Raw genomic sequence first — 18,492 nt, forward strand, 5'->3', positions numbered from 1 at the left:
AGCAGTTCTGTTAAAATGTCACAATCTAGGCGACTTGTGCTTTATACTGTGTATTTTCTACTGCTCAAGCGCAACTTACACTCAAAAACTGATATTACTAAATGAATTGTCAAATAACAAATTAGAAAGATATTTTACCTCGTATAATTTAGAATTATAGTTCATCACTCATTAACCCTAAAATTATGTCATTAATGACTTAAAGCTACTTTTAAAGAATGCAATAAATTTGGGTTTTGATCTACTTCATTCTAAGGATGATGTCGTCAAGCAAATAGTTCCCAGGTAAGGAATTTGGAACTGTTAAACCATTGAATTCACCCCTTTTTCCATCTATGCCCATTTTATGCTTGTATGTCATTTCAACTCTTTTTTTTTTTTTTTTGCCCACTTATGTCCATTTCACAGTTCATTGACATCTATTTCTGAAGGCACGGTCAGGAAAAGGGAAAAATATTCAAATGTATTAAGCTGCTTTTATAAAACCTTCTTGGTAAAAAGTAGAGAAGGGTGTGTAAATGAAACCTTAATACTTGGACACATTTATTAATAATCCATTTTTTCCAAACCAAAGTTTATTATTTAAAAAATTTGTGTTAACTGTGTTTTTAAAATTATGCTTTTCTAAAGTACATTATTTACAGACATATGCATTCATTTGTTAAAATATAATTAACTATCCAAATGTTTATTTTTTCTAGAATATGAATTTAAGTTTTGATAGAAATACATGCTCAGTAATTTGACCTGAAATTAATCATAAAGAGTTACAGAATTTTATTTTCTGGTAAATGCTTGGAATGGAGTTTTCCATAAAATATTTAACAAATGGATATTTAGGTTCCAGTTCAGTCGAAGTGCCTCTCTTCTGCTACTGAATTATATTGTTTAGAACTAACCTGAGTTTTGGTTCCTTGGAACAGAGAAGGTACTGGAGAGTAGAGAAAAACAATTTATTCTTTTTGTCCTTCACAGATGATAAATCTTTAGCAAAGTTCTAAATGTATGTTTCCCCTTTTTCTATACTTTTTTCCATGTTACATTGTGTATTTTCCCATAAATTAATCTGCTCTTGTTGCCCGTAGTCCACCTCACCCACACCTGCTTATGAGTTGAATGCCAATCAGCCTTTGTTTATTATTTATCTTATTGTTTCAAAACCATCCTATGCATTTTTCATAAATAAACTCAACACTTTTACAACACAGGAGATCATATCCACCTGTTAGAAGGATAGCCTGATTGTTTCATTCACGTTATTTTATTTTTTAAGTCTTTAAAGAAGCTGTTTATTAACTTATATTTAAATGATTTTCAGGAAAAGAAAAATTTGACATAGGTCTCATTCTGCTACTCCCTCAAAGTTTTTGAAAATTTTTTTTTTCAATTACGGAAAAACACAAAACATCAAATTTACTGTCCTAACCATTTTAGGCATACAAGTCAGTAGTGTTATTTAAGTATATTGACATTATTGTAAAACAGATGTCCATAACTTATTCATCTTGCAAAACGTAAACTATATACCTATTAAACAACTTCTCTTTTCTACCTCTTCTCAGCCTCTTGCAATCACCATTCTATTTCCTGTTTATATATTTCACTACTTTTGATATTGTATATAACTGGAGACATAGTATTTCTCCTTTTGTGATTGGCTTATTTCACTCAGCATTATTTCCTCAAGGCTGATCTATGTTGTAGCATGTGAAAGTATTTTCTCACTTTTAAGGCCAAATAATATTCCATTGTAAGTATATATCACATTTTGTTTATCTCGTCATCCATCAGTGAACATTTGTGTAGCTTCTGCCTCTTGTGAATAATGCTGATATGAACATGGGTGTGCAAATATCTCTCCAGCACGTTATTTTTTGTTATTTGAATAGTAGCCATTCTGAGTGTGATGTCATATCTCGTTGTGGTTTTGACTCAACATTTCTCTGATGATTAGTGAACATCTTTTTATATGCCCGGTGGCATCTGTATATCATCTTTGGAGAAATCTTTATTTAAGTCCTATGCCCATGTCTAAATCAGGTTATTTGATTATTTTGTTGTTGAATAGTAGAAGTTCTTTGTATATTCTGATTAAACCACTTAATTTATATATGTATATATATAAATATAAATATTGGAAAATTTTTTTCCATTTCATAGGTTGCCTTTCTTTCAGTTGGCTGTGTCCTTTGATGTACACAATGCTGTATGTTTGATGTCATCCTGTTTGTCTATTTTGGTTTTATTGACTGTGCTTTTTGTGACATATCCAAGAAATCCTGGTCACACGCAACACCATGAAGCTCTCCCCTTGTGTTTTATTCTAGAAGTTGTACAGTTTGGGTCTTATGTTTATTTATTTAATGCATTGAGTTAATTTTTTAAAGTTTGTTTTTAAAAAGAGACCAATTTTATTATTCTATATGTAGATATCCAGTTTTCTCAGTGTCATTTGTTGAAAAAACTGTCATTTCCTAATTGAGGAATCTTGACACCCTTGTCAAAGATAATATGATCTTGTACATGATGGTTTATTTCTGTGCTCTCTCTTTTATTTCACCAGTCTATAGATCTGTCTTTATACCAATACTGCACTGTTTTGATTACTGTTGCTTTGTAATATGTTTTGAAATCAGTTCTGCAAAGTTGGAGTGTGAATTTTTCAAATATTTTTTCTTTTTCAAAACTGTTTTAGCTATTTGGTGTATCTTGAGATCATATAGGATTTTTAGGATACATTTTTCTATTTCAGCAAAAAAAGTTGGGATTCTGATAGAAATTGCATTGAATCTGTAGATCACTTTGGATGTATTAACATCTTAACAGTGTTAAGTGTTTCAATTCAGGAACAAGGGATCTTTGTCTCTTCTTTAATTTCTTTTAGCAGTGTCTTTAGTTTTCAGTGTAAAATCTTTCGCTTCTTTGGTTAAGTTTATTTCTAAGGTTTTTTTTTATGCTGTTGTAAATGGAATCAGTTACCTTTTGAATTGTTTGTTGTAAATGCATAAAAATGCAGCTATTTTTGCATTTTGATTTTATATCCCATGACTTTGCTTAATTCGTTGACTGGTTCTAACAGGGATTTTGTGTGTGTGTGGAACAGTTAGAATTTTCTGTGTATAAGATCAAGTCATTTCCAAACAGTGAGAATTTTACGTCTTTCTGTCCAATTTGGATGGCTTTTATTTTATTTTATTTTTTCTCGTTGTCCTGGCTGGGGCTTTCAGTACTGTGTTGAATATAAGTGACAAGGGTGGGCATCCTTGCCTTGTTCCTTATCTTAAAAGAAAATATTTCAGGTTTTCACCATTGATTATGACATTAGGTGTGGGATTTTTATATACAGTTTTTATTATGTTGAGGTAGCTTCCTCCTATTCCTAGGTTTTTGTGTGTTTATTATGAAAGGGTGTTGAATCTGTCAAATGCTTCTTCTATATCAACTAACATGATCATATGGTTTTTGTTCTTTATTCTGTTAATGTAGGTATTTGAAGTTTCTTAGTTTTAAAAATTCTGAACTCACAGAGTCTATAAAAGTTCCAATTGTTTTTATGATGTTGCCCAACAATATATTTAGGAAATCACTTATGGGAAGAATAGGAATGTATCTATAGGCTCTTTATGAGTGACTATTTTGTAATATACATGCTTCTGAACTGTGGACTGCCCATTTTTCATTTAAAAAGTTGTAAAATTTTACAAATTTTTATTAAAAGTATAGCTGATTTGCTCTTTCAATGTAGTTAGAACAAATCAAGAATAGTAAGTGAACCATGATATGATCTGTCTCTGCCTATTGATAGTGGCTCACTGAGGAGGTTCAGTAAGATTTTGCATTGCTTACTTGTCAGGGTATGGAGAAGAATAATTGTTAACTTCCTGACCACAAAAAAGAACAAAAGCATGAGTGACTAACTCCCTTGAAATGGAAGGGAGATTACCTTAGTAGACAGAATGAAACAAAATTCATAATTCTGTTGTCTGAAATTGAATATATTCTCTCCAAGATGTCATTGACCTTTTCAAATTGAACCTTTTTTTGAAAGTCAGGAAAAAATCGAACCCCAGAGGCCACAAATTTGGTTTTAGAAATAGAAAAAGAAAATGGTGAATACTTTGTTAGTACTGAAGTACTACAGAAATTTAATACTCCATTAATTTGGGTTTATGTAATTAATGTATCTGTTGACTCATGCCTCAAGTTACAAGGCCTTTCTCAATGCTACCTTGTAACTCATTTCTTTTTCAATTACACTGGCCTACCTGGAGTGGTTTCTTATGAAATATGCACAGATCTCACTTTTGATGGTCAATTCCCATAAATCACTAGCTCTACTTCTCTCCTGTCTTTTCAGATAATGTACATATGGAGTTCTGTAGATGTTTAGATCTTGTAGTAAAGAGTTCCAGTCTCCCTATTTGAGTTAGTGTTATCTATAGATCAGTGCCCTTTCCCTCACCTTGGAGCTAGGGCAGTTAGTAATAAAATTGCTCATAGATCATATTACTCCTCTGCTTACCATTTTCCTATAGATTAACAGTAGTCCTCAGAGTAAAAGTTAAATTATCTGGCTGGTGCTCAGACATTTTAGGGGTCCTCTCATTTCTGAGCTATTGTGTTTCTTGTTCTTTCTGTCTGGAAACACTGTACTGCCCGTTACCCATATTTCTCTGATCTTCACTTTCTTCATGTGTGACTAAAATGTCAATTTTCAAGTGAGTTTCACTTTGATCACTCTATTTAAAAGCAGCCCATCACTGCACAATCAATATCCATCTTCTCACCTTTATTTTTCTCGATAGTACCTATTACTACCTGGATTATTAATCATTTGTTTAATGTCTCTTTCCTCATATTTGAATATTAGAATCATAAAGGAAGGAATTTCTGTTTGTTTTATTTACTGCTACAAATTCAGACCTAGAACTATTTCCTAATGGAGGCTAAGTAGAGCTGAAAATGCTGTTCTTTTAATGCAGACGTGAGTTTAAATGCATTAAATTCATTTATAAGTTTTGGAAGGAAGTGCTCCATCATTTTCTCAGTTTAAAAGATATTATAAAATTTTATTTCTTAGTTTAAAATATTTTTATAGAAAGGTTTTTTGTTGTTGTTTGTTTTTGGTAAATCCACAAACACACAACTCATACTTCTCAAACCCTTGGAATAGCCTCCCAGTTCATTTAACTTTTAAGCTCCTACTTCTTTAGGGCTATAAATATTTGACATACATTAAAAAAATTAGAAAATATTTTTAGGGCACTATATTCAGAACTTTAGGTCATGCATATTAGGAAAAATTAGTGAATCTTTTACCACAATCTTGAGTCCCAAACAACTCACTATCTGTAGTTTAACATTATTATGCCATTGATTAGGTTTTCTTATTTACTAGTTTTACCATGGAAAAATTGAAAAAATTGCTTTAAACTGCCCTAAGTTTTGGCATTCTTTGTTTTTTTTATCTTTTTTTTTAACATATGTTGTAATACTTGGACTTCTAAGAATACTTAGGTTAAATTAGTAGTTTAATTCAGAAAAATTAACCTATGTATATTTTGTTTTACTCTTACAATTTTAGTAACTTCAACATTATTTACTGTAGTTTGCTATTAGGGAAATAGACCTCTATGAGGAATCATTGTTTCACAACCTGATAATCTAAGGAATTCTTAGATCTGCTTGGGAAACCAAAACAAATGTCATGGTGTACTTTGTGGGGGATTATAAGGTATTCCATATTTTTAAGAACATACATGTTTCAAGGAAACAAGTGAATGTCATCATTGAGTTTATACTAGGCATACACATTTAACATGCATTTTTTTTCTACTTTGATGAAAGTGTTTTGAAAGCCTGATACACTGCTTAAAGCACACAAGGTGTAGTTCCCCTTTGATTGACTTGAGTATGAAATAAATAACCTTATAAATGTAAGGAATTCATGAGTTTTCATTTGGTGACTTAGGTGTGGTTTGCTTCTGCTTTTTTTCAGGGGGATGTTTCTGGATACCATTCTCCCCTCCCGTGATGATAATGGCATACGTCCTGCAATTGGTCAGCGAACCCGTCTAAGCAAAGGAGATATCGCACAGGCAAGAAAGCTGTATAGATGTCCAGGTATTGCACTACACAAACACAAGAGCATGACTGTACTTGATTGTGCTCTTCCAGATGAATAAGCCATGATTTACTCAACTGTTTGTTTGTCTCCCTCCCTGTTGGCAAGTGACGTGTACAGTTCAAAGTCAGTAATCATAAAATGAGGCAGGAGGGAACTCTGGAACACCTAATTGCTGTAAATAAAAACAAGTTGTTGAAATCAAAGTTCAAACACAGGGATAGTATATTCTATTTCTTTTAATTTAATGAGTGAAAGAGCAAAATAGAATGGTTGCTTGATAGTCATTAATTAAATAGTTGCATGATTTCATAGTCAAATGCTAAGTTTCCTTTCTAACATAAAAAGAATATCCTTTATTTGAACTTCAGAATTGGATCCTGGATGATATTTTTTTGCAAGTACCATGGTTAATGGCATATAAATTACAATTTTATCAGTAGGAATTTATAACTTTGTTGTAAAAAAAAAAATGTTCTAACCGGTTGCAAGTGAACTACTCTGTTTTGCCCCTAAATAAAGTTTCAAAAGCAGATTCATGAAACGTCTTAATGTTCTAAGGGAACACTATGCCTTAACCATCCAAGAAAGAAAAAGATTCTGTTTTCCACATTAGAAATCTAGATTCTATGCACCTCCAGTATACTCACAATATTTGAAATATCCTACAGCAAAGAAACATGTTTAACTTTGCATAACACAGTCTTTTCCAAATTATTTGTCCAAGGAAACCTCCTTTTACCCAATACTTACTTGTAGAATTCACTTTTGGAAGTATTGTTCTAGATACTTAAGGTTGCAGATACGATAAAACAATAACTATAAAAGTTTTAATTGGCTGCAAATCTGATAATGTTTGCAGAAAATCAGAGAAATGATGGATATCTTAATCATTGGAGTTTTACATGGATAATTGCTTATGTTTATTTATATATTAAGTTATTGGGAAATTCTTATATTAATTAAATTTTTATGATTTCTGGTGTCAGTCCAGGGAGCTTTTAGGCTATAGAAGAGGGCTAGCTAATTTATTCATAAAAAATTAATATGTACACGTTGACATATGGTATAGAATCCTTCTGTTAGACAGATAAAACTCAAGTGCAAGCAAGAAAAAGTGAGTTGGTTGAATAATCCCAGGAAATACCTGGAAACTTCCCAGGAAGTTCATAATTCTGTATGTGATGGTACATAATTCATTGATTCAACCCAGTGGATTCTGTTGACATTCCTGCTGAGAGAAGGGATTTCCTATTCCTTAATACTAGATTTGCTAAGGAAAATTGTAAGAAATTATGTTTTTTTTCAATTTTACTGTAATTGTTAGTTTTCTTGTAACTTAGGACTATTAAGTTTTAAAAGGGCCAGTTGATATTTTTGGAATTTAAAGCTATATGTAAAACTTTTTACATCATAATGATTCAATAATGAAAGTGAGTTTTCAAAAATTTTTTGCGTATAAATATGTCTGCCTAATTTTTCCGTGTACCAAAAGACATTTCTACTTAATATTCATTAATTTATTACTTCATGCTGTTTACTGAAGTTGCATTCATATTTATGTAAATCCCTATGTATGTAAGATACACATGTATATGTGGGATATTTTTTAAATTCAAATTTCCATAGGAAAAAATGAATTTATAAGAGAATGATACTGCTATGACAAAAGATATGGGTGATCCTTAACTAATGTCTAGTAACACTGGGCATATACTTTTCAACTTTTAAAAAGTGAAAATTATTTGATTAACAGCAACTAAATAAGTGAAACTTTGTGTATAAAACTCTCTTGATTATATCTCTAAATGTACGTCTACATACATTACATTTGAGAAGCACACTGGAGGTTTGTAGGCACACTGAACTGTAGGAAAGTCAGGAAGAATAAGAAACTAACCTTATGATATTATAATTTATTTTTTAGCCTACAATTCTTGGATGTTTCAGTTATAAACAGGAAGATAATTAGAAGTATAGTTTCTACTTTAGATTTCAATTGTGTAAAATACATTAATGGGCCATTTTCTTACCTGAAATATAGAAATAATAATGTGTACATTATTTTATTTAATACAATAAAACCACATTGAAGAAAGCACTATGATCTGTGAAAAAGATATTTTGTATTTCTGAAACAGTATGAAAAGCAAATTACTGTATTACAGCTAATAAAGTACCGGGAGTAAGGGACAGCTAAAAGAGATATATAAATATACATATAGATATATAGAGAGATATATAAATATACCTATATATAGATATCTATATCTCTCTATATATATATCTTTTAGTGTTAAATTTTAGTTCCGCAAATCTTTGGGAATGACTTTTTCTTCTATCTTGGCCTTTTTTTAAACTTTTATCTTTGACTCAGTGGCTATATGTGCAGGTTTGTTACATGGGAATGTTGTGTGATGCTGAGGTTTGGGCTGCGAATGATCCTGTCACCCAGGTTCTAAGCATAGAACCCAACAGGTAGTTTTCAACCCTTGCCACCTCCCACTCCCTCCCCTCTAGTAGTCCATACTGTCTATTGTTCCTATCTTTATGTCCAAGTATACTCTATGTTCAGCTCCCACTTATAAGTGAGAATATGTGGTATTTGGTCTTCTGTTCCTAAGTTAATTCACTTCGGATTATGGCCTCCAGCTCCATTCACGTGGCTACAAAGAACATGATTTCATTCCTTTTATAGCTGCATAGTATTTCATGGTATGTATGTATCACACTTTCTTTATTCAATCCACCATTGATGGACATCCAGGTTGATTCCATGGCCTTGCTATTGTGAACAGTGCTGCGATGAACATACCAGTGCATGTGTCTTTTCGGTGGTACGATTTATTTTCTTTCGGATATATGCTTAGTAATGAGATGGCAGGGTTGAATTGTCATTGTGTTTTAAGTTCTTTGAGAAGTCTCCAAACTGCTTTCCTCAATGGCTGGACTACTTTTTATTCCTAACAACAGTGTGTAAGCATTCTCTTTCTCTACAGCCTTGCCAGTGTCTATTGTTTTTCATTTTTTTAATAACAGCTATTTTGATTGGTATGAGCTGGAATTTTAAATGTTCAGCAAATAGCCCCCTCCCTTCCTCTTGTTCTTTCTCTTTTTTTATGTTTCTTTCTCTGCCCCTCTCAGCCACTCTGTGCATGTGGATATATCTGTCTCCCTTTTTGCTTCTTTCTCTTTCTGAAATAGTTAGCTTTGAGCCCTACATATAGTTGTATGTTTAAGGTTCTTCTTTTCCTTAAATGAAGTGCACTCATGACTTATCAGGATAAGGACAATGATATTGGCATAAAATACTTACCACAAGCCAAATGACATTAAGCTACACTGATGCAGTAGGTTTACCAATAACTGCAAGTATATAAATGGAGTAGAGTTAAAGATTCATAACTGTACATGTAAGTCTAAATAGGGTGACTTATCTGTGAACAACCCAGAAGAGAGTAAGAGTTTATAAATTGAGTTCGGATTGTGTTTGGTTTTCATACAGAGAGGAGGGGGTTATAAAGCTGAGTATTCCTTTGGAGTTTGTTTTTGTCTTACTCTTTTGTTAGAAATTCCTGGTGGAAAGGCAGACAAAAACAAGCAATGGGGAAAGGACTTCCTATTCAACAAATGGTACTCGGATACTTGGCTAGCCATGTGCAGAAGAATGAAACTGGACTCTTATCTTTCACCGTATATAACCATATACATAAATTAACTCAAGATGAGTTAAAGATTTAAATGTGAGACCTCGAACTATAAGAAGCCTTAAATAAAACATAGGGATCACCATTCTGGACATTGGCCTTGGGAAATAATTTATGACTAAGTCCTCAAAAGTGATTCAACAAAAATAAAAATTGACAAGTGGGACTTAATTAAACTAAAGGGCTTCTACACTGCAAAAGAAACTATCAACAAAGCAAACAGACAACCTACACAGTGAGAGAGAATATCCACAGACTACACATCTGACAAAGGTCTAAAATTCAGAATCTGTAAAGAACTTAAACCAATCAACAAACAAAACAAATAACCCCATTTAAAAAATGGGCAAAGGATACGAACAGATACTTCTCAAAAGAAGAGATACAATCAGCCAACAAACATATGAAAAAATGCTCATCATTGCTAAACATCAGAGAAATGCAAATCCAAACTACAATGAGATGTCATCTCACACCAGTCAGAATAGCTGTTATTAAACAGATGAAAAATGACAGATGCTGCAGAGGCTGTAAAGGGAACACTTATATACTGTTGATGGGAATTTAAATTACTTCAGCCATGGTGGAAAGCAATTTGAAGATTTCTCAAAGAACTTAAAACAGAACTACTACTCAACCCAGCAATCCCATTACTGTGTATATATCCAAACCAAAATAAATTGTTCTGCCAGAAGGGCACATGCGTTCTCATGTTTATCACTGCACTATTTCCAATAGCAAAGGCATGGAATCAGTCTAGGTGTCCATCAATGGTGGGTTGGATTTTTAAAATGTGGTACCTATAGACCTGGAATACTAGGCAGTCATAAAAAAGAATGAAATCATGTCCTTTTTAGCCGCATGGATGGAGCTGGAGGCCATAATCCTAAATCAACTAACACAGGCATAGAAAACCAAATACTGCATGTTCTCACTTATAAGTGGGAGCTAAATATTGAGCACACATGAACATAAACATGGAAACAATAGACACTGTGGACTACTAGAGGGGAGAGGGTGGGAGGCGACAAGGGTTGAAAAATTACCAGTTAGGTTCTATGCTCACTACCTGGGTGCAATATGCCTATGTAACTATCTTATACACGTACTCTTTGTATCTAAAAATAAAAGCTGAAATTAAAAAATAAAAGAAATGCTGGCAAATGAAGCCAATAAAATATATTTGGCTACTTTTAATGCCAACTTTTTTTCTCATCAGTTTTTGCTCACAGTTTTATTAGATCTGCATTTTATGGCACTGTTTTGTAGAGGTTAATCTTGAAAAAAATACTGACCTGATAAAGAATATAGTTAGATATACAAGACTATGGGTTTTATGGTCTGTGATAAGTGGGGCCTTGAGTCCAAGAGGGCAAGTTTCTAACAGGCAGGCTGTAAATACTGCTGAACTTTACTAAATGATATATAATTTTTTTAATGTATCAGAAGAGTGATGGCATTAAAATGTATATATTTTAATTTTCCTTAAAATCATGCTATCAGTTTATGAAATTTATAGCTGATAAATACCTTGTAATATATTCTTATATTTATTCATATATGCCAAAAATATAAATTAGGTTGGTATATGAAACCACAATTAGTTATTACACAGTCAGTGCATGCTCATCATGAAAAAGCTCAATACAGAAATAAGGTTAGGAAGGGGATAGTATGAGGATATGTTTCCTTCAGTTTGCAATTGTTTTCATTGCCATTTCTTGCTCTTGGCTTTAGAGACAGGAGAGTAAAGTCTCTTTATGCATTGTTGTGTTAAGAAAGAATATGATCCCTTAGAGCTCTGGCACTCTACTGCTATAAGACACCCTCATTCATTGCCACATCACGTAGCCACAAGCAGGTGGGAAAGGAATGTAGAGCTGCTCGACATTGGGGTTGAATAGGTTTCTGGACACTGCTTCCAAAAGGCAAATCCTTTGTCTTTATGATGGTTTCCAAGCCTTTCACGCATAAGGCATTTTAAAGGACAACTGGTAGCTAATGCTACTTGCCTGTCTTATAATCTTTTGTATTCCATATACTGTGAGGACAACAGATGTCCACATAGGGAGGAGAATGGTTATTATTACAACACTTCATCTTCCCATTAACCCAATAATTAGCAGTTTATTTGTGAAGGAGATCATTTCTAAGGTATACGAGTTGTAACGTATTTTCTCTCGTCTTAAATGATTGATTTGTTCTCAGATTTTCTCTCTTTTGGGGTCCCCTTTTTCTATGATTCTCATTTTCCAAGTGCATTGACCTCCACTTTACCCTACTCATAGGATTACTTTCCCTTCTTATTACTAAGATGCTTAATTTAACTATTCTTTTGTTTTAATCTGCATTTTATCTTAATTTAGTTTTTCTATAATCCCATGACCTTTTGCTTATAACTGTTTAGTATTTAGACCAACTATTGTCCCTAATATTCTCTCAGTAAGTCTTCCTTAATTATGTCAAGTAACATAGTGAAATTTTTAAAAGTATAACATAAATTGATAATCTAAAAATAAAGGGATTTTGAGGATTAGAATCTCTATTGTTATGTAAAAGTGTTGCCTATTCCCACAGGAACATATGTACAACCTATGTTCCCAAATATGCAAGTGTTTCTACTTTTAATAGACAAAGAATACTTATATAGAGTGTACATATCTATGGATGCACATTTATGTGGAGGCTGTAGGAATGGCAGGCCAGTTTCAACACGCATGGAGTTTGAATGCATTGTTTTAAACAGTTGCTTCACTTAATTTCGCGTTAAAATGAATTAAAGCTTCTTTTCAATTACTTAAATCATAGTTACTTATATTTTGAGAGAATTCGCCTATATTCTGAATGGAATATATTTTATATAACTGCTTTTGTATATGTGATTCTTGGCTAAACTATATTGCCAAGATGCAAAAAAAAATGCATTTAGCTATTTCTTTTAATTTATTCATGGGTATGTTTATCCATCTACCCAGCAGATATTCCCTCATTTAGTGAATGGTAGCCAGGGCCATCCAGCAGCCCAAGCCAGAACTGTGGGGAACATTGTTGCCTCCTTCCTCCCTCTGCTTCCCTCCTGATACTCAATGAGTTCCTGGGTTATTACTATTATTTTTGCCTTTTTTTTTTTTTTTTTTTTTGAGACACAGTCTCACTCTGTCACCAGGCTGGAGTGCAGTGGTGCGATCTTGGCTCATTGCAACCTCCGTCTCCTGGGTTCAAGCAATTCTCCTGCCTCAGCCTCCCAAGTAGCTGGGACTACAGGTGTGTGCCACCATACCCGGCTAAATTTTGTATTTTTAGTAGACATGAGGTTTCACCATGTTGGCCAGAATGGTCTTGATCTCTTGACCTCATGATCCACCCGCCTCGGCCTCGCAAACTGCTGGGATTACAGGCGTAAGCCACCGCGCCTGGCCTATTTTTGCCCTCTTAGTGTCTCACATTGCTGTAGTGAATCCCTTGTCTAGGTGTCATCCTCTCTTTTCTGGACAGCTTGCAGGACTCCTGTTGGCTTCTTGCCTTTATTTTTATATCCTATCTGTTCTCCAGCTATGCTGCTTGTTGTCCGGGCTGCATACTGGATGAGAAAAGCTTCCTGGAGTTGATATTGGTGCTTCGTTTTAAAGGATGGTTTGGGCTTGGCTATGCAGTTATAACGGAAATGTATTTTAAAATGTTCTAGTAATTTATCTCTTTTAATATTTCCTTACTTAAACATAATTTTAAACCAAAATTGTATTTATGATATTTAAAAATGGAAAGGAACTATGGATTTATGAATAGCTTAAATTTACCAACTACTAAGTTGATTCAACATCTTTTTATTTCTTTCTTTGCCCTAAAGATTCCTTTTTCTTTTTTTTTTTTTTTTTCGAGATGGAGTACTGCTCTGTCACCCAGGCTGGAGTGCAGTGATGCAATATGGGCTTACTGCAATCTTGCCTCCCGGGTTCAAGCGATTCCTGCCTCAGCCTCCCAAGAAGCTGGGATTAAAAGCGCCTGCCGCCACCACGTCTGGCTAGTTTTTGTATTTTTAGTAGAGATGGGGTTTCACCTGTTGGCCAGGCTGGTCTGGAACTCCTGACCTCAGGTGTTTTTATTTTATTCAGCCTGCCTTGGCCTCCCAAAGTGCTGAGATTACAGGCATGAGCCCACTGTGCGCGGCCAAGTTTATCTGTTTCTTTGGAGACTTACCTAATACAAATTATTGTGTGTCTACTTATGTTATCATTACTCTTAGTAAAATTATAAATGTGTTCCTACAGAATATAGAGAAGGGAAAGTTTTCAACCTTTGAGATATGATGGGAGCTATAGACATTAGACAGCAAAAATATTTGCAGATGGATGTGGAGTCAGCTATAAAAGTAACTATGTAATTAAAAGAATGAGAGTTTATTATAATAATTCCTCAACAACGCACAATCTAAGTGGTGTTTACACAATTCAAACACAATTTTGTATGCTAGAAGGAACATACATATGGATTATCTAATTTAAAATAAGATGGATCACATGATATAAGGTTTTGTAAATTTAACTTCTCAGTTGTTTTGTTTTAAATTTCTTGTGATTAGAACATTGGTATGCTTCTTTATATTAATAATTCTTTATGCTTTTACTTTCCCTAATATTATTGCAGAAGTAGTTGTATTGCTCACACATTATTACTCTCACAAGAAACACCATTGTGAAGTTTATATTATCATGATAGCCATTTTACAGAAAACTGGGATAAAGCTTTTGAGCTTTGCATGCGATGATGTAATTAATAAGTGACAATGACAGCATTTAAACATGTCATCTTGGCCAGGAGCAGTGGCTCACGCCTGTAACCCCAGCACTTTGGGAGGCCGAGGCAGGTGGATCACCTGAGGTCAGGAGTTCGAGACCAGCCTGTCCAACATGGTGAAACCCCCATCTCTACTAAAAATACAAAAATTAGCTGGGAGTGTTGGTGCACGCCTGTAATCCCAGCTATTCATGAGACTGAGGCAAGAGAATCACTTGAACCTGGGAGGTGGAGGTTGCAGTGAGCTGAGATTGAGCCACTGCACTCCAGCCTGGGTGACAGATTGAGACTCTTTCCCCAAAGAAAAATAAAAAATTTATGTCATCTCATCCACTCACCTTGCTGTCAATGAACAGTCTAAGCATTTGGACTTAGTAGTGCCCACTTTTTTGTTTTGCTAATTTTCCTTTAGTTTTTTAAATAATAAAGTTTGACTTTTATATTTGAGAATAAATCAACAAACTCTGAAACATCTTATGTAGTAGGGGTCAGCTAGCCCGGGACAATCATATTTATTGAAGAAAACTCACAAGTAATTAACACAACTTGAATATACATGTTTCCACTTCTTGCACTATAATTAGACACTATATTATCTGGACTTATTAATTTTTAGTGTATGTTGTATTTTGTTTAGCATGTATTTATCTTCTTAATCAGAACAGTATTGTATGTGTACATTTATGGATTAAGTATATTTAATTTATTTAATTGTACTTGAGGAAATTCAGTACTGGCATTCTCTGTGGCTTAGTGGGGTTTTAAATTATTACAGAATTTATTTTTAAACTGCTGTTAATTATAGGTTTGGTTTTTTTTTTTTTATAGAAACACACTCAACTCCCAAATCATTGTTTAGCATTTAACTGATCCTACTTAGAAGCACATTGTTTGCATTAATAAAATCTGAATACATTTTCATTTTTCTAAGACTTCTTTTAACCTTACATTTATCAAGTGCCCTGGATGATTTATAGAACAGTGCTGATTTACGTATTCTTGACCTTGAGCTTTTTTGTCCTAAAGTTGCTTCTGTCTGCCTGTTCATCAGACTAAACATTGTTTACTCCCACTTTAAATATATTGTGTTGTACAAACATAATACCTATTTTTCTGAATAAACATTTATATCATATCTATTTTTAGAGCTCTATGCTTTGTTTTCGTATTCACTATCTTTCTTTATTTAACACAAGCTATAAGATCCATTTATAATTTATTGAGGAGTTGATGAGATGAGAATTCACCTGCTGGTAGCTAAGGCCTTGTAATATGATAATAGCTCTGTTTTGATTGCAGTGTCCTTCAGAGGGAAGGAACTGTTCTTTCAAATTGTTGAGTGAAGGTTAGAAAGAGGACTGGCTGCAGTGGAGGAATTGTTCTTAAGTTAAAGATACTTCAAACAGCCTAGGTTCATGGCACATTGCATCTCTTGCAAGAGCAACAGGGAAGCCCGTTGTAGAATGGTGCTGAGAACTAGCCGTGGGTGAACACAGATCCTCACGCTATGCAGCTAATAATTTGCTATTTCAAATGACTGAAAATTGGTTCCAGGGAATTAGACAAGCTTAGCAACAGGAAAATACACAAATTGCTTTTTTAGCAATTTCTACTTAACCTCAACTGAGAAAAGTAAATAAATATTTACATCTTTTTGGAAAATTTGAATCTTCCATGATGTTTATATACATATATATTTTTTCTTATTTTGAAAAAAAAGTTTATTGTTTCACATTTTGATATTACCTTTGTTGACTACTCATTAGCTATTATGTAACATTTTTTAAACTTGATATGATATTCACTTAAGCTTAGCCTCAATTTAAATCAAAAATATTAGTGAAATGTTTCACGTGGTCCCAGAGCCATATCGTCCAGTGACAGCTGAACGTGGGTGTGCTTTAGAGGGGCTACTGGCTCCTTGGAAATGAATGAGAAAGGTTCCCATGAGGAAGAATTTTATGAATGCCACATTATTTATCTTATAATCTTATTCGGTGATTCACCATAATGATGCCATTAAATATACTGGAATTCCAGTAAGGGACATAAAAAGAAATTTACTTAGAAAGGTAACGTCTTCTATAAAATACAAACATTTAGTCTTGTCTACTACCAAAAAAACCCTTCATGGCTTTATTTATGATATTCACGTATTTTATATAAATTAACCAATGATCTTATATATTTTTTTCCTTTCAGCATGTGGAGAAACTCTACAAGAATCCAATGGCAACCTTTCCTCTCCAGGATTTCCCAATGGCTACCCTTCTTACACACACTGCATCTGGAGAGTTTCTGTGACCCCAGGGGAGAAGGTAGTTTATACCGTCAAGCCCACTATTTTACTCTTATATAAGTACAAAAGTTCATCATCCTTCAAATATAAATTTGCTTTATCCTTTATTCTTGTTTGAGTTTTCAAATGGACTAAAAAGTGCAGAAAATTCGTAATGGGAATTGCTTAAACTCCAGGAATTTTTTTGAAAGATATAAAAATTTTTAATGCAATAGGAGGGTTGAAATAATACAAATTATATTCTCAGACACAAATGAAATTGTGGTAAAAATCAGTATCAGAAAGACGCTTAGAAAAATCCCCATATATTTTAAGATTTAAAAATATATATCTAGATGTCCAGTTCAACCAGGAAAAAGTTATAATGAAAATTGTAAACTATTTTCAACTATATCAGAAAAATATTGAATACCAACCCTGTAAAATGCAAATAGAGTAGTACTTAGTTGAAAGAAAATTCACAGACTTAAATACTACATTAGGAAATATGAAATTCAGACCTCAAACTAATGAGCCTAGACGACCATATGAAGAGGTTAGAAAAAGAGCAATAAAATAAAAGATATTTTAAAAGTAAATAGTAAAAGATAAAATTAATAACATGAAAATAACATATGATTGGAAGTATGAACAAAGTTGATAGTTTGAATTGATTTAAAAAAAAAAAAAAACAAGGAAATGGATCAGGCGAGGTGGCTCACGCCTGTAATCCCAGCACTTTGGGAGGCCAAGGTGGGCGGATCACTCGAGGTCAGGAGTTTGAGACCAGACTGGCCAACATGATGAAGCCCTGTCTCTACTAAAAATACAAAAATTAGCCTGGCACTGTGGCACACAGCTGTAATTCCAGCTATTCGGTGGGCTGAGGCAGGAGAATCACTTGAACCTGGACAGGGAGAGTGCAGTGAGCTGAAATCCCATACCGCCGCTGCACTCCAGCCTGGGTGACAGAGCAAGACTCTGTCAAAAACAAAAACAAGGCCGGGTGCGGTGGCTCACGCCTGTAATCCCAACACTTTGGGAGGCCGAGGAGGGTGGATCACCTGAGATTAGGAGTTTGAGACCAGCCTGGCCAACATGCTGAAGCCCATCTCTACAAAAAATACAAAAATTAGCTGGGCGTGTTGGCATGTGCCTGTAATCCCAGCTTCTCAAGAGGATGAGGCGGGAGAATTGCTTGAACCCAGTAGGCGGAGGTTGCGACGAGCCGAGATGGCGCCGTTGCACTGCAGCCTGGAAGATAAGAGCGAAACTCTGTCTCAAAAAAAAAAAAAAAATAGACAAGAACAAACCCCAAGGAAATAGATGAAAACATGTCTGATCAAGAAAGATGAAGAATAATAGAGAAAGCACAATTATCTAACATTTGGGAAAAAAATTTAAAAGGTTATTAGAACCATAGAGTCTTTAGACAACAAAATGAGAGTAAAAGAATCTTTTGAACATTATATCAATGACTTAAAAACAAAGAGTGAAATGGGCAAATTTCTATAAAATATTACAACTCAGTTCTTATTCAAGAAGAAATTAAAAAGTATTCACAATAGCAAAAACATGGAATCAAGCTA

At 33.9% G+C, this 18,492-nt stretch overlaps 1 protein-coding gene across 1 annotated transcript in view; it reads left to right on the forward strand.

The window, feature by feature from the left end:
- The window catches only part of TLL1 (tolloid like 1), a 233,239-nt gene that overhangs the window by 138,892 nt on the left and 75,855 nt on the right, over nt 1-18,492 (forward strand). Inside the window, exons 8-9 of the mRNA XM_019025068.4 lie at nt 5,999-6,123; nt 16,828-16,943. Of these exons, the coding sequence (XP_018880613.2) occupies nt 5,999-6,123; nt 16,828-16,943 (241 nt within the window). The remainder of the gene's footprint in view (nt 1-5,998; nt 6,124-16,827; nt 16,944-18,492) is intronic.

The sequence above is a fragment of the Gorilla gorilla genome, chromosome 3 (genome assembly GCF_029281585.2).
Source record: "Gorilla gorilla gorilla isolate KB3781 chromosome 3, NHGRI_mGorGor1-v2.1_pri, whole genome shotgun sequence".
NCBI classification, from domain to species: domain Eukaryota; kingdom Metazoa; phylum Chordata; class Mammalia; order Primates; family Hominidae; genus Gorilla; species Gorilla gorilla.